This window comes from Crinia signifera, chromosome 5 (genome assembly GCF_055691185.1).
Source record: "Crinia signifera chromosome 5, ASM5569118v1, whole genome shotgun sequence".
Classification (NCBI taxonomy): Eukaryota; Metazoa; Chordata; class Amphibia; order Anura; family Myobatrachidae; genus Crinia; species Crinia signifera.
This window is the reverse complement of record NC_139221.1, coordinates 234066227-234091446: the sequence shown is the minus strand read 5'-3', so window position 1 is coordinate 234091446 and position 25220 is coordinate 234066227. Positions and strand designations below refer to the sequence as shown.

General features: G+C 41.5%; 1 protein-coding gene across 2 annotated transcripts in view; it reads left to right on the top strand.

Moving 5' to 3' along the window:
- Positions 1–25220, top strand: part of OSBPL10 (oxysterol binding protein like 10) — a 389517-nt gene that overhangs the window by 322575 nt on the left and 41722 nt on the right. For both annotated transcript variants that reach the window (XM_083188653.1, XM_083188650.1), the window contains one exon: positions 12997–13477. In XM_083188653.1, the coding sequence (XP_083044779.1) occupies positions 12997–13477 (481 nt within the window). The remainder of the gene's footprint in view (positions 1–12996; positions 13478–25220) is intronic.

Here is a 25220-nt window from a genome sequence, read left to right as displayed (position 1 = left end):
TTTAATCGGTGGGGTTCTATAGTTATTCTTATAGTTATGACTATCTTGGTCCCAATTTTGGGACCGTTTGTGGGGAGGGATCCATTTTCTATTATTTTCATAATTCTCTCCTTTTGTCTTCTTATTAAGATTGTTTCTGTTTCTATTTCTATTCTTACTTTTATTCCGTGTCGGGGTGTCTTTAATTTCTATCTTTGTTTTTTTCTCTGTGATTTTAGGTGTTTCTATTTCTGGCTCCCCTGACTCCTCCCGTGTTTTGTCTCTATTGAATTTCCTCACTTTTCGTTCTATCAAGCTGTTCTCATTTTTCCTCAGATTATTCTCTATTCTTTTCTCCAGTTCTTTATATTCTGGTAGTTTTATAAATGGTTGGATTAGATCCTTCAAATTATTAATCTCTTTATCTAATTGTTCTAGATCTCTCTTTCTTTCGAACACAATGAGTATTTGTGCAAAGTGATTTGTTTACAGCAGCGTCTGAATGAATGAGCATTTGCAGCTCTAAAGAATCAAGCTATGGTATGACTGACTAATCTGCTTGTAAGCTTAACAGCACTAACCCTGCGCATTGGTGTGACTCTGGGTGATTTATCCCCAAGTACAGGGGCAGTCTAAAACAGCGTCATTTGAGTAGATTACTCACAGCTATACTAACTAATATTAAGCCTCTGGTATTGCCAAAGCCCAACTGGGTGTATATTGTAGGCTCACTAGCCAATGTACTTAGCCTTATATGTTATAGCTTAGGAATTAGAATTTTAAACATATGTTTTTATGTGATTTAGAAAAGTTTCTGTGCACAAAGCTTATGAAATTGTCTCACCGGCCGGTGGCATTTCTGTCTATTTTTTTTTTTTTTATCATTCTAAGGGTTGAGTATCCCTTATAAACGGCAGCTGGGACTATAGTGCCCTGCGCTTGGTTATATCCAATTTCTTCTTTCCAAATAAAACAGTCTCTGCTGACCTTGACTTTTTAACGTACTTGATTTGCATTTGAAAGATTTCACTGCAATAAATATTAATTTACAAAGCCAAGTAAATGGTCTTATATGATAAAATTGTCTTCTAAAACAGAAGTGTTTCGGTAACACATTTCTACAGTTTGGGACTTTGTCCAACAAGTACTAAACTACACACTTTTGCTATACAGTATTGAAACAATATTACTGAGTAAGAACTGTTAATATTTAGAACTGAACACAAACACCATAAGACAGCATAACTTACATACAGTAGAAGAGTAGTATGTCCAGCTCATCCTATGTTTCAAGGTCTGAAAGGCGGGATGCGGTTACCATACCGGCAGATGGGATGGCAGCAGTCAGAATACCAATGCCAGCTACAAGACCTCTGTCAGGAATTCCATCTATCGGGATGCAGACATTGGACCTCCAGCCCCTCTATGCCATGCTTATATTCCGGGGTGCATAGCACCGTAGCCATGCAAAAAGGGGCTATAGGTGTTAACATCTGGTAGGTGACAGAGGGCCATATGTACTAAGCTTCATAAAGTGGAGAGTGATAAACTACCAGCCAATCAGCTCCTAACTCATTTTTGAAACCCAGCCTATAACCTGAGACTTAGGATCTGATTGGCTGGTGGTTTATCACTCTCCATTTATAACCTTTTTGAAGGTTGTGGGCAGGGTTGCAAGTAGAGAAAATGTCTTAGTGGGGCATATTTACAGGGGATGTAAGTCAATGTCATGACAAGTTTCAGATGGAGCCATTTTCACTGCCATGCACATAGGTGTTGCTTTTATAATCACCCTGAGGTGCTTTTTCAAAAGAAAGCAAGGATATCAACGAGGAGGCAATGGGGAAACATACACTGAAATGTAATGCTATGCCATTTTATATGAAGCCCATATGTATACACTGTACTTTATTTCTTGGGCTCAATGTTTCCACTCTGGATGTATTGGCACATTGTATACATGCTGTGGTGTATATAGTTTCCATTGCTGTGTAAGTATTTGGTGTACTGTCTGGCATATGAATCTCTGTAGTGTGCGTAGTCTCTTCCCTGCAGTCAGGGGTCCCAACAGGTAAGCCAGACCCTGGTAAATTTAAAGGGCGTGGCCACAGAGAGGGGGCGTAGCCACCATGGGGAGGTTTGGCCACATCCCTTTGAGAAAAAAACCTGGCAGGTGGGAGCCATGGGGGGGTGTGGGCAGTATCCCACATCACCGCAGGGGGAGAGGACACCCTGCCACTGCAGCTGCCTCTCTCTCTTCCCAGCTCAGCACACAGCACTGAGCAGCGTGTGCTGAGCTGGGGAGAGAAGCTGTACTGCAGCGACAGCCTACCCTCTCTTTACCATTGCCAAGCTGCTTGCAAGAGGGGAGTGGGACCCGGGCCACTCCATCAGACCTGGGCAAAAAGTACCCGCTTCCCTTCCCTCGGCAGCACTGCCTGCAGTTACTGAGTAAAGAAGCATGCTGAACTTCCTGTGTCTTCTTTCAGGAAAGTTTCATGTAAATATAAGTCACAGACAACACATACCATAATTGCTCCTTTCAAGATGTACATTTTGTTTTCTTCAATTAAATGCTGGCAATTATGAGATGAATTTGTGTACAAAGAGGATGGAAGTAGGATAAAAAGATTAACCGTTCTATAGCTGGTTGTCATTTGGGTTTGGAAGTTAATGTTACATTAGAAGAACATGATATATTTACATTTAAATATCAATTATTAGAACATAACACTTTTATTTATCTATTTATTGCCAGTTATTTATGTACCGCATACATATTCCGAGCATTCACATCAGTCCCTGCCCCAGTGGAACTTTCAGTCTATATTCCCTACCATATGTACACGCACACACAGACATTATAGGGTTAATTTACTGGAAGCCAAGTAAGCTATCAGAAACCGGAGGAAACCCACGCAAGCATGGGATGAATATATAAACTCCACACAGTTAGGGCCCTGCTGGGAAACAAACCTCTGACCTCAGTTCTGTGAGGCAGTAGTGCTAACCATTATATACTAGTTTATAGACCTTCATCTACTTGTCTCTTCAATTATGTTTATTTTTCATTAGTAGCGATTACAAAGGTGTGTAATTAGGACAATTATAAAGGCATAATAATGTAACTAGCCACAGCGCCCATCAAACACTTCCTTTACTGTCCATGTCTTTCTGCTCGTGTTGAAAAAGTCCTCTGTATTTAAAAAAAATGTTTTTTATTAAAGCATTGCGTTACAAAGCGAAATATTTGATATCAGCAAAAAAGACAAATTGGAAGAATAACAGCGCAATGTTAAAATAGAGAATCACACATTTGCTCACATGGAGGAGCATCAAAGTGTCCCATCAACAAAGCTCTGAGCTTCAGACAACAGGCTACATAAAAGGGTTACAGATAAGCACGAGATAAAGCATCATACAATGTCACAAAGGTTTGTGAGGACTAATAATATTATTCTTTTTAAAGACCAGTTGCAGTTGAAGCTTAGAACAAATAAAAACAGCTGCATCAATTGTGAAAGGTAAGTATTGTTTTGTTTGACGCATAATCAGCCTTGTGGTTTATTCGGCAGCTACTCAGCCTCCAAATCAAGGTACTAAAGGAGAGGAATTCAATTGCTGCTGATTATCGTGCCTGGCCAAAGCAGCAAGGCACCCTCTGCACTTTATGGCAGCGGTACCTGGAACAAAATGTTTGCTACTCCAATCGTGTTGTGAATTGGCCAGATGAACAGTGCGAGACAGGGTACTATTGTCTGTGTTTAAGCGCTGTGGCAATAGCAATTCACACCCTCTGCCGGCAACAAAAACATTTTCCCAACGGTGAGATTAGAGCACCAATGGGCAAATCAGCCTAATACAAATCTCCAGACATACCTTTCAAATCAAACATAAACCATTCTAAATCAATAGGGTGCCTGTATATCATTTTTTACTTCAAAAATACATTTTCTATACAGGCAAATGGCTTTTATAAGTGACTCATTGGGATAGCTTGTGCTTTATGTTTGTATATGATATACTTGATATCAAACATTTTTAATCTTCTAAAATACTAATCAAAGATATCAAACATAAAAAAACTTCCTTTTGAGAGTTTGTTTACTCTTGGTACATGACTGATCCATTACATGGGATCACACGATTCTCTGATGAAAACCTATTCATTTAAATTAATTTATTTTTTCATTAAAATCTGATTTCTTTAGACATGTTTTATTGATTTTGATATATTACTCACTTATTCTGGCTTCCAAACATATGGTTTTATTATAACGGTTTATGTGAATTGTTAATGGTAATACTGCACACAGCTGTGCATGTTTGATTATTATTATGGCATTCTAGAATTACTAGCATAAATGTCTTCACAATTCCTCTGCTGAGGATGCCACCCTGCTACAAAATGCTTTAGTAAAATGGCACTAGTTGGTCCCGTGATACATAACAATATTAGGAAATAATCATTGTTTGGTACATTATACTGTGTACGTTGGAAGATCAGATATATGGATGGGAGACTATAACACAGTGTTGATATAGATCTGCAGTGAATTTTCGCTGCGTATTCTCTGGATGTACCGTATAATAAGTGTTGTGCTGCCATTTATGCTATATAGCTGTTATATACCACATTGTAGAGACTGTATACAGATGTCTCCCCGTAATGTACACCTATCCTTTGTGCGAGATGCCTGGCATAACTTAAGCCCCATACACATTAGACGATAAAGTAAAAGATATAGGGCAGTATTCAATGTGGCTGGCGAGGGGGTTAAACGGCGGGGATTGCCGAAAACAAGTGACCCTTTCCGTTTAACCCCCGTGCCGGGTGCTCACCGTATTCAATGTTCCAGGGGAACCCTTTGCTGTCAGATGACAGCAAGGATTCCTCCAAACAGCAAGGCTCATGGCTAATGCAGGGAGCCGGCTGCATTTAGCCGCAAGCCTCGCTGTTTCAGTGGCCGCACACGCCATTTCCACGTCACTGTAAAAACCCAGCCACGTGGACATGGTGTGTGCAGGGGGGTCAGTTGAATACTGACTTGCGAGCTGTGACAGCGAGCAGTCAGCACTGCTCACTGTCACAGCTCGCAAAAACCATATACCCCATAGCTGAGAAGGGCCCTTTGATACGCACTCCTGTGCACCAAAGACTGTGCAGTACATACAAGGGAGGACCTCTTTAATGTTGCCCCCACCCACCAGCATCGGCAATTGTGTATACATTTACTGATGCCGGCACCCCGCTGGGTATCTGCCACTGACCTGATATACTTGTGATCAATATGATGACAAAGGGTAGTAAAGGATTAGTTTTAATGCAGTTCAAGGATCTGAAAAACACATGCATGCAATGTGAATGCAATGAGAATAGCATGAGAGACACACACACACACACACGAATCCACCGCACTCACCATTCCTAGGAACGGTGTGCAAACTGCACTCTCCATTCAGGGTGCAGTGGCCTGTAACCACATTGCTAAAATAAAGAAAACAGAGGGCTCAGCACTCAGAAGAGTAAGTTATTTACCTTAATACTCAAATAATTAAATAATGGGGTTTTAGTGCATGGATTAATCCATGCACACAAGCCACTGTCAATGGAACCCTTTTCACTGCATGTCCTGCTCTAACACCCAGACTCTTAAGAACCTGGTAACTGCTATCATATCATAGTTAAGCTGAATATATGCTTGTTTCCGTGGTTCAAATCTCCATTACATGGCTCAAGACCAATTTCATTCATGTTGAAGATTGTAAAACAGGTTCAAGTGGAACCTATACATGGCACTAATCCATGTCATTAAGAAGTTCCAAGAAAAAAAATACATTGTTCATTTAAATAAGTTTAGTCTATTTTAATCTATTACAGATACATTAATAAAAACTGATACATTCTTTTAATCAGTAAAAAAAGACATAACGATATGTTCAAATATTGTTTATACCATTGTAGGGCTGGTGTAATGGTCCATACACACAGGGCGACTATGCCCAGCGTGTATGAAAGCCGCTCAGTGCATACACACTGAGCGGCTTTCCCCCTGCCCGGCACCGACGGAGGGGGGAGGATGGCATTGCATAGCAGAGCGCTATGCAAAGCAGTCCTGAAAGCCGCTCATCTGTTGGTATAACCAGCAGATGAACGGCTTTCCCAGCGATGTTGCGGGAGCGCGCAGAAGCGCTTACCGCTAATCGCCGGGCCATACACACAGGGCTGCTTTGACCTGAAAGCTGCTCAAACCTGCTGTTTTGAGCGACTTTCAGCTCAAAGTCACCCAGTGTTTATGGGCCTTAAGGCTTCTCAGCACTCATTGCAAAACTTGTTACCAGGATATTGGTTTCCTGAATAGGGTGCAGTAGTACTGTTCTGACAATGCTGTTACCCTATCAGTGGATTGGATGGAGCCATAACAGTTTGCATTTTATATTGATTTTAATCATCGTTATTTTAATTTATATGAAATTAAATATAATGGTTTGGACAAATTAATATTTATTTGATTAATCATTTTCCAAGAATTGATTTGCAATACTTCTCGTCATGTAGTGGTTGGTTCATTTGAAAAGTGTTTTAAAATATATATTTTTTTACTTATTCTGTAATTGCTGCCCCTTTTTACAAATAAGACATTTATGGAGAAGTTACAGAGTGGTCACCATAGAAAACGAAAGTGGTGGTTTTTACGTATGCTAATGCCCCCCAGGTAAAATCCACCACTGTGTGAAACCAAATGCAGTTGCAGTGGCATCTTATTGGAAGTCCGACCTGCCAGTCACCTAACGCAGGCCCCCCTTCTCCATTGGGAGATGTTCCCTCTCTCTGGAATTCCCCCATGGGTTGCTGCGGCGGAAGCCCATTAAAACGGACTCTGCGCATGTGCAGTACCGAGGATGATACTGTGCATGCACCGGACTTTGGACCATGAATATGCTTCTATGGACTGCTGCCGATGCAGCCCATAGAGGCTGGGGGCCAGCGTATGCAGTATCAAAGAAGCTACTGCGCATGTGCTGGTCACACGACCGCAACAGGGGTTAGGACCGGCAGTGGGGATCAGCAGGTGATAGCAGCGGGGACCAGCTGGGAACCTGCGGTGGAGCCCAGCAGTGGCGGCAGCTTAGGGGGGCAGCATTGCAGCACCCCCTTCTCCACAGAGGTAAGAGCCGCTCCTGGAAAACAGTAGTTCTTTTTCCTGTTACTATTGGCAGATATTGTATGTATTTTTTCGTAACATGTTGTTATAGTGTGTCCTGCACACAGGGGCGTATGGTGTGTGGAGCCGGCGGAGCGCAAGCTTCGGGAGCCAAAGAGTAGCAGGGCGCCCAGCACCACACTCGGTGCCTGTCGGTTTGCCCTCTGGATGCCAACCGCCCATCCGCTGCAGAAGAGCAGAGTCTCTGACAGCATTATAGAGACCCTGCGCCCTGGCTGCCGCCACAGAGAAAACACGCTAGAGGTACTCCTGTACCTCTAGCGGATATATCCTTTGTGGCGGTGGCGGCAATCTTTGGAGGAGCACAGGGTCTATAATGCTGTCAGAGACTCTGTGCCTCCATAGCAGACCAGCGTTCAGCATCTGGCAGGGGGAAGGGCAGGCAATAAACACATTTAGCTCCCCCCTGGGCAACTGACATTTAGCTCCACCTGGGCAACGAGTATGTAATCTCCCCTGCTACGAGCATGGAACCCATGGCCACAAGCCTGTAACCCCTATGGTGGATCAAGCATATAATCCCCCTTAGCAACAAGTATGTAATCCCCTATAGCAATGGGCATGAAATGCCCCTTGGCAACAAGCATGGAACCCCAGGCAATGAGCATGTTACCCCTGGCAACCAGCATGTGTAGGTAAGCAGCACTTCGGGGGCCTTATGTGTTTAAGCGGCACTAGTGGGGACATTATGTGTAAGCGGCATTAGTGGGGGGCATTATGTGTGTAAGCGGCACTAGTCGGGACATTATGTGTAAGTGGCATTAGTGGGGGCATTATGTGTGTAAGGCAGTGGCATTAATGGGGGGCATTATATTTGTAAACACTAGTGAGAGCGTTATGTGTGTAAGGCAGTGGTACTACAAGGGGGGCCTTATATGTATAAGCGGCACTACTGTGACCATTTTGTGTTGGGGGGGCAATATATATGTAAGCAACACTACAGGGGGGCAGTGGTACTACAAGGGGGGCCTTATATGTGTAAGCGGCACTACTGGGACCATTTTGTGTTGGGGGGCAATATATGTGTAAGCAACACTACAGGGGGGGGGGGCATTATGTGTGTAAGTAGCACTACAGAGTGCATTATGTGTAAGTGGCACTAAAGTGCCATGGGGAGGGGGGTGCAAAATGTTTAATTACACCATTGCGTGTAAAGCGTTAACCTGAAGCATTATGGTGTGTGGCATAAAAGTGATTTCAGGATTATGGTGTTTGGTACTGTATGTGTAATGGGCATTACGGTGTGTGGCATAAAGTTACGTAAGTATAACGGTTTGTGGCATAATGTCTACTAGGCATTACGGTGTGGGTCATAATGTATAACGGGCATTACAGTGTTTGTAAGGCATAATGTGTAATGGGCATTACAGTTTGTGTGGCATAATGTGTAAGGAGCATTACTATAAGAAGGAAAGATGACTGGGTGGGAGCGCTAAAACATACCTTTGCTCCGGGCACCATGTCATCTAGCTACTCCTCTGCCTGCACAAAGTGTTTCCTTTCAGTGCTCACATCAAGTAACTAAGCAGTTAGCTGGTTGCCATAGTAACTGTTATTCCAGTAATTGACAATTGCTTCACTAGCAACCTACAAATGGATACTTACTGCAGTGTAACTCTACAGGGAAAAGTAATGATGGGACTTCTGATACAAAGAAAAACTAAATTAACAAATTCAATATAGTTATAAAAAGATACTGACACAGTACTTTGATAATTAAAAAATACTGTTTTGTTCTTTTATCACTTAATGATTTGATTAGCAGGAAATTTTTATTTTATTTCAGCCTGGGCCTTATTTCCTTTGAAGTATTTTTTGATAAGAGTCCCAATCTATAAAGAAAAAAACGTAACTCATGTTAGTATTAAAGACCTATTTGCAGCAACCACAGGTTTACATGTATGTTAAAGTATGAAGCACTACAGATAGGATGTGATAAATGCACTACAGTGCCACTGGTCAAACGAGATGCATACCTTATTCATATCTGATCGCAGTACAAATTTGTTCTCAAAATGAGCAAAACCATGTGCACTGCAGGTGGGGCAGATGTAACATGTGCAGAGAGAGTTACGTTTGGGTGGGTTGTGTTGAAACTGATATCTATATTGCAGTGTAAAAATAATGCAGCCTGTATTTACCCTGCACAGAAACAAAATAACTCACAAATCTAACTCTCTCTATAAATGTTACATCTGCCCCACCTGCAGTGCACATGGTTTTTCCCATTTTGAAAACAAATTTGTACTGCAATCAGATCTGAATAAGGGCAAGTGAACGGTATCATAAAACCCATATTAATCAGTGATGTCACCGGGTGCGCGGCTGTCCATCGTCAGGTTGAGCTGCATGCACAGACAACGGGGTGTTGTAAACGATGTGCGTGGGGAAATTGCTTGATACTCCGATCAGATTAGGTGACCCAGTTACATCTATTACAAATTTAAATTTGTTTTTGCAGTTTTACAATTAACGTTTAAGATTTAAAGTCAGTTTAGCGCTTTTAGGTATGCATGAAACCCTGCACTGCATATTGCAAGCAGTGGAATTCCCCTCTAACAGTCCTAGAAATTATTACTTTGTGCGATCACTGTAAATACTTCAGCAAAAATGGAATGCATGCATAGAAATTGTTTTGCTTGTTTTTAGTTGCAATCTGATTAAATACCATTATATTAAAAACTCTCCTGATTGTAACATATAGCCTTAATTTTATATTGATGCGATTGCACAGAAACGCACTCATTCTTTCGGAAACAAGAAAGAAATTGATTTAGCCAGCTTAAATGGCATTTCCCTGAAACTTTTATACAGTTCATTGAGTAAATGCCAATTCCAACAGCAGTTTTTCTCTGCTGGATATCGCCATTGTAAACAAATGTGTCCATCTGTTAATTGAAACCCAGTAGGTAGGACATTTGGTCCTCACAGAGATTTTATATTGCACTGAAATGAGAAATGGTTATGAACGAAAATGGCCAAATAATAAAATATGTGCTTTTAAATGCCTGCCCAACCATTGTAACATGTTTATATGTAAACAAATTACGTAAAAATAAACTTCCTTTGCATCATCTTACTACTGTAGGTCCTCAACCTCAATAAAGTTAATTTCCTTACTGGTTTCCAAGTTTTTAAAACAGTTTTTATGTAATCTTATTGGAGGAAAAAATAAATAATTACAATGGTGCTGCTGATATTCTTTGCCCATTTCTCAATGACTCCCAATAGAGTTACAGTCGCCCTAGGCAAATGCCTTGGTGAACTATACCCAGGGCCTGTCCTGATTATCATATACAGAATATTTGGCAATATTAAACAACATCTTCACAGTACAATAGAACAATGGTCTATTCTTGTATTACTGTTATTATTCGAGAAGTTGGAAACCTCATACCTCAGAAGTTACTACCTCAGAAGCTCTAGAATCTGTCTGGAATTCTATTTTGAGGTATTTAATCTAGTATTCCATTAGTGAGTCCTCTTTTAATGCTACGCTTATGAGCAAAGTATTAAAGTGGTGGTTTGAGGTCTTAAGTTGCATGTACTAGCACTTTTGAAGCAGAAAACACACCTAACAGGACCGTGGCCACTCCCCGGTCACACCCCCTTTTCAACTACATACTAATTTCAACTTTTACAAGGTTGGGAAATACATATTTTTTTTTATTTGGTCAGATTGTCCTTGACTTGTGAAAGAAAACTTGTGTTGTGTTCTGAATATTCTAAATCTTCTGAGAGAAAAAGGTATAATTTGTGTGGGCACTACATAAATAATGACAGATATTTATATTGGAATGTGACAGCCTCAGCATTGAAGATGGAAAGAAACCGCGCTTTTACCTAATATGCCACAATTAAAGGTAAAGAGTATACATTTATTAAAAATATATATTCCATAAAAAATAGATGATGCTGTTGCTGATAATTGTAATCGTTCCTATGTATGCTTCCTGGTGTGTCCCAAAATAGCAGGCTGTAATTTTTGGAGTGTTGTAATTCTCCAGCCTAGGGAGCCCCTGTTGTTGGCGGGCTCAACCTGGTTCAAATTCTTCCAGTCAAGGGAGCCCAATATTGGAGCCCTGACACCCACTACTGTCACCCAGATTCAGCCACTTCTTAGTGACCGGACCAGCTTTCCTCACCAAATATCCCAGCAGTCGCAACTAATCAGGACAACATTCCCACAAACCAGGTCGAGCCCAACAACAACAGGGGCTCCCTTGACTGGAAGAATTTGAACCAGGTTGAGCCCGCCAACAACAGGGGCTCCCTAGGCTGGAGAATTACAACACTCCAAAAATTACCAACAGCCTGCTATTTTGGGACACACCAGGAAGCATACATAGGAACGGACACTGAGACTCTCATCCTGAGAAAACTGGGTGACTATCACGGCTCTATATTTTATTACAATTATCAGCAACAGCATCATCTATTTTTTATGTAATATATATTTTTACAAGTGTATTTTTAATAAATGTATACTCTTTACCTTTAATTGTGGCATATTATTAGGTAAAAGCGCGGTTTCACACCCCCTTTTTCTTTCCATTTATTGTGTTTGGGCTTGACACCCTTACTTACGAAACCGCAGCTCTAGCAAAATAACCCATTTATAGGCGCCCTCACGGGACACATAGTGCCCCACCCCCTTCTTTCAGCATTGAAGATGTTAAAAGCATGTTTAAAATTGATTTACTTCGCTATATAAAGAAAAAACACATTTTTGTAGGTTTGCTGTAGAGTGGGAGTAGTCGAGAACAAAACATAACTGTGGGATTTTTAAAATGTCTTGTGGAATATTATTTAAGCAAAGTCGTTGTGTGTGAATTCCATTCGCTGCTGTCCTGAGGATTATTACTGCACTAAATTATACAGAATAGCCCCTAAATCCCGTCTTTTACTTGCCATTTGAGTGCCATGATGTTTTGCAGGTCCCAGCCTGACCCCTTTTCACACAGAAAAGCAAATTATATTTCTGCACAGTCATTTGCTAATCAACAGGGGTATTTTTCTTTGTGAAAGAGTCAACCCGGGTCAAACTTTCCAGGTCTTCGACCCTGGTAAATTCCTGGATCAAAGAAAAGGACCCGTGCTGAACAGCAAATTACAGTCCCAGGTAGAAATGTTTAACCCGGTGATACACTTTCAGACAGAATATCCCCTAAATCATGGCTTTTATTGTGGGATTTTAAAAATGTCTTGTGGAATATTATTTAAGCAAAGTCGTTGTGTGCGAATTCCATTTGCTGCTGTCCTGAGGATTATTACTGCACTAAATTATACAGAATAGCCGCTAAATCCCATCTTTTACTTGCCATTTGAGTGAAAGGTTGTTTTGCAAGTCCCAGCCTGACCCCCCTTTCACACAGAAAAGCAAATTACTGGGTCAAGCACTTGTACCTGTTTATTGCTGATCAACACAGGTATTTATCCTGTGTGAAAGGGTCAACCTGGGTCACAATTTCCAGGTCTCCGACCCTGGTAAATTCCTGGGTTGAAGACCTGGAAATTTTGACCCGGATTGGCCCCTTCACACAAGAAAAGTGCGCATGTTGAACAGCAAATTACCGGGTAGAATCCTTCAACTCAGTAATTTGCTTTTCTATGTGAAAGGGGAATCGTTTGTTTTTCTGTTTGAGGGGGATATTATATTGTGATTGCGCAACCTAGTTACCAAAGCAAAATAGGACATTTTCCGTGCTTGACTTATTATTAATGAATTGTGTCATTTACCAGGTTCTGTCGCGTGAAGACACATGATTTACTTTCTCCTCTTCCATAACAGGTAGTGCTTCCAACCTTTATTTTGGAGAAAAGATCCCTGCTGGAGATGTATGCAAACTTTATGGCCCATCCCGATCTGTTTTTATCCATTGCAGCTGGGACGAACCCAGAGGAACGTATGATCAGCTTTGTGGAATATTACTTAACAGCTTTCCATGAAGGCAGAAAAGGAGCAGTTGCTAAGAAGCCCTATAACCCAGTTGTGGGTGAAACATTTCATTGCAGCTGGGATGTTCCCAAGGACAAAGTGACACCTCGCAGAACTCATAGTGCCTGTGTACAAGCCAAAGAAACTCACACGGCCCAGGGATCCGACAGTGAATCATACAAAGTGCGCTTTGTGGCTGAGCAGGTGTCCCATCACCCACCTGTATCGTGTTTTTATTGTGAATGCAAAGAGAAGAATATGTGTGTGAACACTCACATATGGACCAAAAGCAAATTCCTTGGCATGTCTGTTGGTGTTTCAATGGTCGGAGAAGGTATGTTCACGTTGCGTCACCTTATAATATAACATTAACTTGGGACAGGCATTGGGTGGAAAGTTACCTTACTGCTATCTGAGAATATAACAGGTAGTGTAGTACCTGGAGTACACCGAATCTCCGCTGCTCACATGGAACAATAATAATCTGCATATGACTAATGTTTATGTACCTTCACTTAGTTGCTACCTCCTCAAGGGATTTTCAGTGGTCCCTTGACATTCCTACTAGAGGATTATAATGTACCATTACAAAATCATATTCAACCTCAGCTCATATTTTAATATGCTGTGAGAGTATGAAACATTATGGGTGAGTTCAGTTAAGCATGACTTTTTCTGGGTACAAACTGAGCAATTCCCGGCACCGCTGATGTTGTTAGTTATAGAGGCAGTTCCACAGGAGAAGGATATGCTGCATACACACTGACCAATATCGTTAACGATATTGGTCAGTGATTTCCCCACATCTAGTCATATATGCATCATTGGCTAGATAGTGAAGATTGGGAGAATCATTAATGAGCGTGAAAGCACACATTATTAATGTAATTTTGCATACACACTAAAAGATTTGCACAATATATAAGGTGTGCCCAAATGAAAAGTAGACTTTTGCTGTAGCTGCGTTGTATCTAATCACAGTGGGTTCATGTGTTTGCCGATAGATGGCGTGGCATTTTTCCCTAGTAGCGAATGTGTAGTGAACGGCTTCGCCTCAGTTTCTTCATTCCTGGAAAGTTGTTTGCGTGGTCGGATGCATGATGGATTCCGCCAGATCAGCGCAAAGAGCTGTTATACAATTTCTTTGCACAGAAGGTGAGCATGCTTCAGGAATTTATCGCAGGATGAAGGCGGTGTATGGAGAGCAGTGTCTCTGCCCCTTAAAAAAATCATTGAGAGGTCAACGGTTCACATGTGACAAGGTGGTGCAGGACACCTTATACAGTATATCATTAACGATATTGATATCATCCATATTGTTAACTATATATCTCCCAGTGTGTACCCAGCATAAGCTAAACCTGCATGTGTGGCTATAGGTCGCACTTACTGTACTGCTGGACTTGTGTTTGCAGTGGATAGAGCTGCATAGAATAATCCATGAGCCCAGGGTGAGATAGGGCTACAAGGTAGGTGAGTGGCTGGGGTGTTTTCATGCTGTTACAATGACAAGAATCCCCCTTCCTAATTAAATTGACCCCTGTGAGTGTCATAGAAACCAGGAAACTCAGAAACTGGGGGGAACATTTACTAAGATGGGTGTTTTATTGAAGATGGTAGGTTGCCCATAGCAACCAATCAGATTCTATCTATTCTCTTCTAGAAGGTGCTAAATAAATAAGAAGTAGAATCTGATGTTTAATAGTACTCCAATCTTAGTCAATTTACCCCTAGGAACTCAGTCAACTGCTCTAAAAGCCCATACACACTGGGCGACTTTGAGCTGAAAGCCGCTCAAAACAGCAAGTTTGAGCGGATTTCAGCTCAAAGCCGCCCAGTGTGTATGCCCCGGCGATGCGTGGTGATGCGCACTCCCACATCATCGCCGTGCCGGGCAGGGGGAAAGCCGCACATTGTGTAGGCTTTCCCTCCAGTGATGACAGTGGTCATCGCTGTCCATACACGCTGGGCACAATCGCCCAGTGTGTTTGGACCTTAAGTACAACCTGGACATTGCAGAGCTTCCGGCTATGGTGATCAGCTCTAGGTATTGGCTTATTGGCTATAAATGGGTAGTCTTCACTTTTGAAAGGCTAGGCTTGTTAATTGGTTTCATAGAAAATGTTTATTATAGAGAATTTGTTTAACCCTTTAATGTCCAGGGGTCCACTGACTTTATTTTACTAAAGGGGCCTACATACAGGATGACACTGCTGAGCAATCTGAGCGATTGACTAGATTTATCCGGCATGCTGGATCTTAATCACCGGACGAAAGCTATATCGGTATGGCCCCTACACACAGAGCGATGTAGGGGCATCATCTAGTCAGATCGCTTCGAAAATGCCCTGAAATCGCCCCGTGTGTAGCCTCCTAATCCAGGTTTTATATTTTGTAACACCAATGAAATATGTATTACAAATTCAAAAGGGCATACCGGCATTAGAGATGTTCTGTGGGCTATAGCGTAAAACTCGCACTTTATATTACTGTCACAAGGGGGCAGGATCTGACTGCCATATAAATACTGTAATTAGACTGTGGGGTGATCAGGACATACTGTAATGAGGTCTTTCATTTTCTCCCACGTGATATATGTCATTTTAGTTATGTCAGATAGAAAGACTTCACATATGTTCTTATAATACCGTGTACTGTAGAGCAAAGATTTGAGAACTGGAAAGATTATCGCAACATGCCTGAGCTGTGATTTGCAACCAATTACTACTCTTCTGTCATACACAAATGCAGAGTAACAAGTATTTTTTTCCTTTTGTTTGATTGGATGACAGTTCAAATCTCCTGCCACATGAAGTCAAAGATCTCTCTCTCTTGTAGCAATACTAGCGTCAGAATAGATGACATTAATTTTAGAGATAATGATTATAGCTTCCAATTACAGTACCTTGTATTTTCTGCAGGAATGGGATCATTGGATAGACATACATTAGGTCTTCAAGTATTTGGTCGACCATTGAAGGTCGACATGGGTTAGGACGACACAAGCATTAGGCCGACATGGGGAAGGTAGACAGTCAAAAGGTCGACATGGGGTTTTTCACTTTTTTTGTCCCGAATGTTGACATAGTGACCGTATCCCTTTTTGCATATATCTCTTCATATTACAGCATGTAATTATGAGTGGTACAATAATTATCATTGTGACAGTAATCTTAGCTGCTGGGTATACACCAGAAAGATTTGGGCTCAATTATCCCAATTACGATGCAAATTCGACCAATTGTATGTAAATATTGGTCATGTTTTCAATGCGATTCCAATCCGACGCACGTCCCCGCCGGTGGTTTGGTCGAATCAGAGACTTTACCTGCTGCACTAAAGATTTGTCATCTACATTGGATTGGGTACCGATCGTGTGCAAACCGTGTACTCCAATCCAATCGTGCATTCATCGTATAATTTCAGGAAATCGTTTCACGATCGTCGCACAATCATGGTCGTTCTGGTGTGTACCCTACATTAGCTCTGGATGAGTGGCAAACAACCGCTTGCAACCCAATTTCTCATGTGTTGCTGCTCCATCCCAGAAATGTGAACTTGGGTTAATGCATTACAGCGTGCTGTTGTGGGTTTGTTAGTGGTTCTTAAACTCAACCCTCAGGACTCCACACGTTTCATGTGTTCCAGGTCACCCGGCAAGTGCGCTGTGTATCACCAACTGTCACATTTTTGAAATTCAGAGGTGACCTGGAAAACATGCACTGTGTGGGGCCGTGGGGACAGAGTTTGAGAATCTGTGTGTTAGAGGATCAACACTATCCACTTTTTACCCTATGCTGACACAGTAATGTCCATGTATAAGACATGTGATGTGAAGCCCAAAACACATTTGTTAACTGTTCTGTTGTGAATGTTTTCATTTACATTTACATAAAACTATTTTTAAAGAAGTTAAAACTATGCAACTAACATTGTTATTTTTCAACTAATTAACCTTTTGCCTTCTTTCACAAATGGTTTCCAGTCAACTGATTTTTACGTTCTTTACTTCTGAGCAAAGCAAAGCCACTTTATCAGTAGTCCCACTGTGTTTTTGTTCTGATCTGTATTCAAATAATTAATTCTTTCACATTAATATTACACAAGGGTTTTGCAGCTTTTTCTCTGATTGCAATTAAATTTTATGTTCTTATATTTATATGTATATATATTCTACTGATATCTCACTGTGCAGATATATTGTAAGGGCATTGTTGTTAACAGCATATTTTCTTGTTCCAATAATGTTTCTGGAACATCGAACCATAGATATCTAGAAAAAGAGATCCTGAGACTTGTCATCCTAAGCTGTGCATTGTCCCGGGCCATCAGCTTTGAAAACAAAATATGCATTCTGTTGGTTTATTTCAGGCATGTCCAAACTGTGGCCCTCCAGCTGTTGTGAAACTACACGTCCCATCATGCCTTGCCACAGTTTTGCTATTAGGGAATGCTAAAACTATGGCAAGGCATGCTGGGATGTGTAGTTTCACAACAGCTGGAGGGCCACAGTTTGGACATGCCTGGTTTAATTAGACAAGTACAAGACAATTCTGTTTTCCAGTAAGCTCATCAACATCTACAGAACCTTTCCATTCATATGAAAAATTAGTTGCCTGACAATTATCAAGTTATTCTTCAACCCCGCCCCACATCTCTCTTTATCACTGTGGTGGGATGAAGCAATGAGGGGTGGATGGTGGGGTTGGTGTAAGCATGGTGAAGTATTTCCCTGGAAGCATTATTCAAATATGCTTTTAGAAACTATCTTGCCAACTAGCAACCTTTTCATAGAATAACCCCAAATTTATAGCTTCAATCAGCCATTAAATTCCATGCAGTCTCTGCACAAGGGTGTGTGGATGGAGGGGTCTTCCAGGGGGTGACACTGAAGTCACAACTCCTTGGGTGCTGCAGTGTGACATTAACCTGCAGAACTTGGCTCCTGTCATGGGAAAGGAGCCAACAATGCTGCAGAGTCTCCAGAGGCAGCCCGCACACCCCCAGAGCAAGGTTATCGGTGGCGTCTCCCATGAAGCCACGCCCCTTTGAGGTCATCAGCGGGGCTTCCACAAAGCCATGCCCCTTTCCATGAAGCCTTGTCCATGTTTAGAGGGGTTGTCTAGGCAGCACCAGATGTCAGAGACCCTGGTGCCACCACTGCCCTATTGTCCTCTTTAAAAAAAATTAATCCAGTTGATTAATGGCTGCAGCAGTGGCACTCAAGGAATAGAAAGCTCAATAAACATATTGCCCCTATGTATGTAGTAACATAACAATAATTATAATAACAATAATAATAGCTTTATTGCTGGATGGAGTGTGTGTCATGGGGGATATTTAATCTCCCCATTCAAACATCCTAAAATATTCATATTACTAGTAATATTGACCACTCCCTCCTCACTATACAGAACCCTGTCACAGGTGCAACACTCCTCCTTTCCTGGTGATCTGTCCCATCTACGTCGTTGTGGTGCATCGGATCTCACTGCACATATAGGGACCACTGTCAGTTATTATATAGATAATTACACATAAACAGTGCATACTATGTAGCTTATCAATGCAGTGTGCACACACAAGGAATATAGTAAGAAAAGATAGAGACAGCGACTGTAATTGTTCATGAATAAGGAACAGTTATTAATCTTTTAGACCTCAGTTAAAACCTTTGAAATATTTAATTGCTTTTCTGCAGGGTAGATTTGATATGTAAACCGTTTCATTGACTTCCCTTCTGGGATAGAATTGATTTATCATTAAAGAGTTTTCTGTTTTGTTGTCCTGATATAGACTTAGTGCTGGATGCCACGTTGCACCTTGTAAAAAAAAAATAGCTTTTCTGAAAATTCCCAAAGGATAATTTGTAAGTAGTGATTAAATATTGTAATCACATACAGGATAAGAAGCTACAGACATCTTTGGGTTTAGTTATTAGCCCTATAGAGGTGCTGAATAGAGAACAGAAACTAAACATTTCCAGAATATTAATTATTAACATTGCCATTTGTTACAAGATTGAAGAAAGGCCTTCAACACAGACTGCGAAAACCCAAATGCAAGCCTAAAAAATGAAATACTCATAACTTCCCAGCACCTAAGGAATATGTAATGACGATCTACCTAATTCCTTCTGGCAATGTACAATTTAAATTTACTTGTAAAAAAATGAAGTTTTCCTAAGATGATGGTTTAAAACTAAGAGGTTATTCAGAACTGAATCCTGTTGTTTGAATTCTCAAGCCAATCAAATTGCGAATGACTGCGAAAAATGGGGAATTCTTTTTTTCGCAATCTGGCCGCAGTTTGATTGACAGGAAGTCACCATTTTTGAGTGTCAGGAAAAAGGCAGGAGTGCCCAGGCATATTCAAGGCGGGTGTGTGATGTGAACTGCGGCCTAGTTCAGTCTGTATCTGTCGCGGAGTGGTGGACGGGTCAGAGTTATGCACAACTTGCACAGACCGGGGAAATCTTTCAATGGTAAGTGGACCATTCACTGACTTGCAAGGGTTGGGATTTGACTCTGTTGGGGTGGCGGCTATCTGATCGAAGGACACTGAAATTTTGTACAGCAGCGATCAGATCTGAATCAAGCCCTAAATTCACCCTTTTAAATGCAATGTATTTTAAAATGACCAGAAATTCAGTTTTCTTATTTTAACAAAAATGATTGAAGTATTTAGTGTTTTATGAAGACAGCATTGAAAACCATTGGGAAACATATAGAAACTAGGTATAGCATGGTCTTTATCAGGAGATCATCAATAGCATTCCTTTAATGTTATGTTGTAAAGCATGTGTTTATCACAGATACAGCCCTTCATGTAATGTCATTTGATTGAAGAGCTAAAACGAAAACAGGAATACAATCAATGATCCCCATTCTTTATTGCTTTAAAACCATTCTGGAATTCAATGAGGAAACATTTAAATAACGGCTTCGCTCGGGTCAGACTTTGTCATTGCTAGGAAAATGCTAGAGATTGTGATAATATCCAGTGCACAGCACCTCAAGCACTGACTGTTTATTGATTTCTCATAGGGCTTTGATAGGCTGAAGGAACACATTAGACAAGGGACAGCTAATGATATTCACCAGTTAGTGTGCTGGAGTCTGTCTACACTGGTTGGTATGGCAACCATTGGCATGACATATGATAGCAACTTCTTTAGATGTCTATACAGTGCAGACATGAAGACGTGATTTGAGAACTGTGTCCAATAGAAGTTTATACACCATCAAACCAACTCACAAGTACTTTACATTTAACAGAAAAGACTACAACACAGAAATTTACAAAGAATTGTGTTTAGAAACACAGAGCAAATTTGGACAAAATACACATTTCAAAGGGACATCCCATTGAACAGCATGTTTTGAGAAGCCTGTGGCCTGTACAGTGCTTCTGTGTGTAAAGTAAAGAAAGAGATAAAACACATAAAAAAAAATGTACAGGGTTTACAGTCTAGGACTCTTTGAGCCAGCCCTAATTGGAAAAAATATGTGGAAAAAATGCATAAGGGGATAATGTCACAACCACAGACACACTTGATGGGGTAACCCCCCCCCCCCCCCAACTAGTCAGCCCAGGCCTAGTATTCCTCAGGAGGTGGGGACTACTTGATAAAGGGGTGTTACCTATTTATTTTACCCCAGGTCTGGGCTGGTCTGGGCTGAAACCTGGGGCTGTTTCTCATACCCCTGGGTGGTGGGTGCAGGGTTAATAGCATTCAGTAAAAGTAAAAAATAAAATGATATTGGTAAAATTGTGTTGTAATAATTGAAATGTTGAACAAATAGACACATATCTGGACAGTTTTTTTCTCAAATCCAGGGAGTGCCGCCATATCTGCAAGTACTATTGGGCACTGCATGTGCATATGTTTCCAGGAGGGCACCCAGGTAACTGTCTTTTTGTGAAATTTTTGCAAATGTACATAAGTATTCACAGCATTTGAACAATACTTTGTTGATGCATCTTTGGCAGCATTTAAAGCCTCAAGTCTTTTTGAATAGGATGCCACAAGCTTGGCATAGCTACTGTATCTTTGGTCACTTTGGCCCATTCCTCGTTGCAGCACCTCAAGTTCCATCAGGTTCGATGGGACGTGTCGGTGCACAGCCTTATTCAGATCTCTCCAGATATGTTCAATCGGATTCAAGTCTGGGCCATTTAAGGACATTCACAAAGTTGTCCTGAAGCCATTCCTGTGAGATCTTGGCTGCGTTCTTAAGATCGTTTTCCTGCTGATAGATGAACTGTCCACCCAGTCTGAGGTCAAGAGCACTCTGGAGCAGGTTTTCATCAAGGATATCTCTGTATATTGCTGCATTCATCTTTCCCATTATCCTGATTAGTCTCCCGGTTCCTGCTGCTAAAAAAACATCCCCACAGCATGATGCTGTCACCACCATATTTCATGTAGGGATGTATTGGGCTGGTGATGAGCGGTGCCTGATTTCCTCCAAACATGATGCCTGACATTCATGCCAAAGAGGTCAATCTTTGTCTCATCAGACAACAAAATATTTGTTCCAGGGGGTTGTCATGTGCTTTTACTAAGGTGTGGCTTTAGTCTGGCCACTCTACCATACAGGCCTGATTGATGGATTGCTGCAGAGATTGTTGTCTGGTTTTTTCTCCTCATTTCACAAATAAATTTTGTAGCTCCATCAAAGTAACCACCGGGTACTTGATCACCTCCCTGACTATGTCCCTTCTCCCACTATCGCTCAGTTTAGACAGCTAGCCAGCTTTAGGAAGAGACCTGGTGGTTCTAAACTTCTTCATTAACAGATGATGGCAGTTACTGTGCTCACTGGGACCTTAAAAGCAGCAGATATTTTTCTGTACCCATTCACAGATTTGTGCCAATCCTGTCTCGGATGGCTGCAGACAATTCCTTTAACTTCGTGGTTAAGTGTGAGACCTTATATAGACCTTTTGTACCTTTCCAAATTAAGCCCAATCAATTAAATTTACCACAGGTGGACTCCACCTAAGCCATGGGACATCTAAAGGATGCACCTGAGCTCAATTTTGAGCTTATTGGCAAAGGCTGTGAATACTTATGTACATGTGATTTCTTAGTTTATTTTTAATAAATTTGCAAAAATCGTCAAAAAACTGTTTTTTGCGTTGTCATAATGGGGTATTGCGTATTTTGACAAGTGCACGCAGAAATGTTTACCTCTTTTTGTGAGTGCCGATCCATTTGCATGATCTCTCTCTCTCTCTATCTCTCTCCCCTCCCGTATGATTTAAAAAGCGTAAACACAGTTGGCTTCACCCAACCACTAACCATAAGGGAAAGAAAAGTTAGTGAGTTATCATTCATATTCTCTGACAAATGGCCATAAAATCAGAAATTAAATGATAACTCACTAACTTTTCTTTCACTTATGGTTAGTTCCACTTATGGTTATTTCAGAATATGGCCACGGCTACAGTAACATGGCCGCCTGCATGATGACATGTCCAGGGGTTGGCCATGTGTTAAGTTCATCCTGGCAGTGATAGACGCAGTGGGAGATGTCACCAGGCGCCAGAGCCGTGCACTTTGCCACCGGCTCCTGCTCGCCCGCCCCTTCCGCTGCGCCCGCTCCCCGCTGCACCCGGTGTTACTGTGCACAGTCATTGAGAGAGAATGCAGCGGATCCCGCCTGTGACTGGCTGTCACTGTCACTATGTAAGAGACAGCAGGTGGTGAGAGCCATACACTTGTGGCTCCTCCCATAGCAGGTAGCTTTAGTATTGGCTGGTGGCGAGAGAGAGAGGTTTGGAATGCAGGGGAGCACAGGGGACACAGACTGGAGCCAGCACTGCTGTGTTAAAAAGTTTTACTGTATACAGTATGTTGAGGGGGGAAAGGGGGTGGGTGTTTTTCTGTACTGGGGGAGATGATCTGTCACTAAGGGAGGAGGACTATTTAGTGCTGAGGGGAGGATGGGGCAATTGTATTACTAGATGGAGTCGATATGTCTGAATGAGAGGGGACTATTTTATGCTAAGAAGAGCTGATGACCTATTTGGGGGTAACTGTTTTGAGCTAGGGGGAGTTGATGTTCAATTTTATGGGGCATTATTTATAGCTGAAGGGAGATTGTGTTACTGGGGGGGGGGGGTGGCTGGGTGTTGTTCTCGAGCACTTTCCTTATACTTGTTGCAGATAACTATCCAGCTTCCCCATCATAATGCAACCCCCCCCCCTGCAGCTTACCCTAACCCTCCCTGCTAATTACTACTACCTACTGCCTAAACCTATCCCCTAACCTCACCTGCCTTATTGTCCCTGTCTTACAAAAAAAGCCCTGGCATAATGTGTGATGGGAATTACAGTGTGTGCATTATGTGTAATTGTCATTACTGTGTGTGGCATAATGTGTGATGGGCATTACTGTGTGTGGCATTATGTGTGATAGGCATTATGGTGTGTGGCATTATGTGTAACGGGCATTACAGTTTGTCATATAGTATGTAATGGGCATTACGGTTTGTTATATAGTATGTAATAGGCATCATGTGTGACCTTATGTGTAATTGGCATACTGGCATGTGGCTTTATGTGTAATGGGTATTACAATGTTCGCAAAAATGTGCAATGGGCATTACGGTGTGTGGTATAATGTTAGGCCATGCCCCCTTTTTGCTGCGCAAGAGCTCCGCCTACTTCAAATGGGGAAGGGGGGCACGAAACATGCCCTTCCTCCGGGCACCGTGGCACCTACCTAAACCAAATGGCAGCCTTCCCTGTCCTTCTGGGATGAAGTGGGTAGTGGTGCGGGAACACTGGAATTGTTGTGAATTGCAGGCAGTTGCAAGTCTTGGAACAGTGTATGAAGGCTCCCTGGGGAACAGGTTGACTTCACTTTTGATGCAGTTTTGGTCATCAGGCACTTTATTCCCTTTCGCTGTGTAATGTAAATTAGGTTTAAAGTAAACAGGCATATATGTACTTTTTTTTTACTAAAACCCAAAAAACAAACTGCTTTGTTAAGTAAGATCTGCCAGTAGTTAAAGTCCAAAGTTTTGGTAAATCAAAGTCTGCTCTTCAAGGGCACACATGTCACTTTATGGTGCTGGTTGGATTAATTATTGATTTGTATACACCCAGCACCTGGATACATACATTTCCTGATATGGCTGACATCTATGCATCTGAAGTACAGTCAAGATCCCCCCCCCCCCCCCTCTATTGGCTGCTAAATAATTTACACAGAACATAATCTTTAAGCAGCTGCTGTGAAACTGTACACTGGAGTCTAGAAAACCAGCCATGCTTAAATGAGAAAATGAGTTTGTTTTATGATCACTTTGCCTCTCTCTGTGACTCTCCATTTCTCTTCTCTTTACATTACTTACCATGCTGAGGCTGCTGAGTTTACTGCCTGTGGGCTTCTCAAAACACTTACATTGCTGTCACCCTGCTGCCCAACACATGTTGATAGGTTTTTCTAAACTCCAAAAAGTCAATATCCCCCATTGTGTTTTCTGCAGAATGTTGTTGTTGTTGTTGTCAGTTTTCATAATGCTAACCAAGATGGGATCTGTCAAAAGTTATGATTGGGACATCTCTTTCTACTAATGTATTGAATATTAACTAGAAACAACTAATTTAGACAATTACCTTGGTTACATCTAAGCTGGACTTATATATACAATACATATATTTCCTTTTACTCTGCTTGAACAACATATTGTGAAACCTCAGTATGCTTTGAAGACTTTGTCTGGGAGAGACCTCGCTGATGTAGTATGACTCCCTTATGTCTTATGTTGTTGTGCTCAGTCTTGCCATGACATGGAACTGTTTTCTGCAAATTCACCTTTGAAGCAGAGTTTGGCTGTTCTTCGCCCAGATTTAAGCCTCCTATAACACTTATTCTGTTTCAGTTTAATGACATATAAGCATGATGATCATTATCGCCTGTTTGGTATGGCTGGTTAATCATCCATCTAAGTATAATAATCCAAAATCCTTGACTAGTGCTCCTTAAAACATTGATGCTGTTTTGAAGGTACATTTATCTTCTGTTTATTCACTTTGCATTTTGTTAATTGCTAAAAAAAGA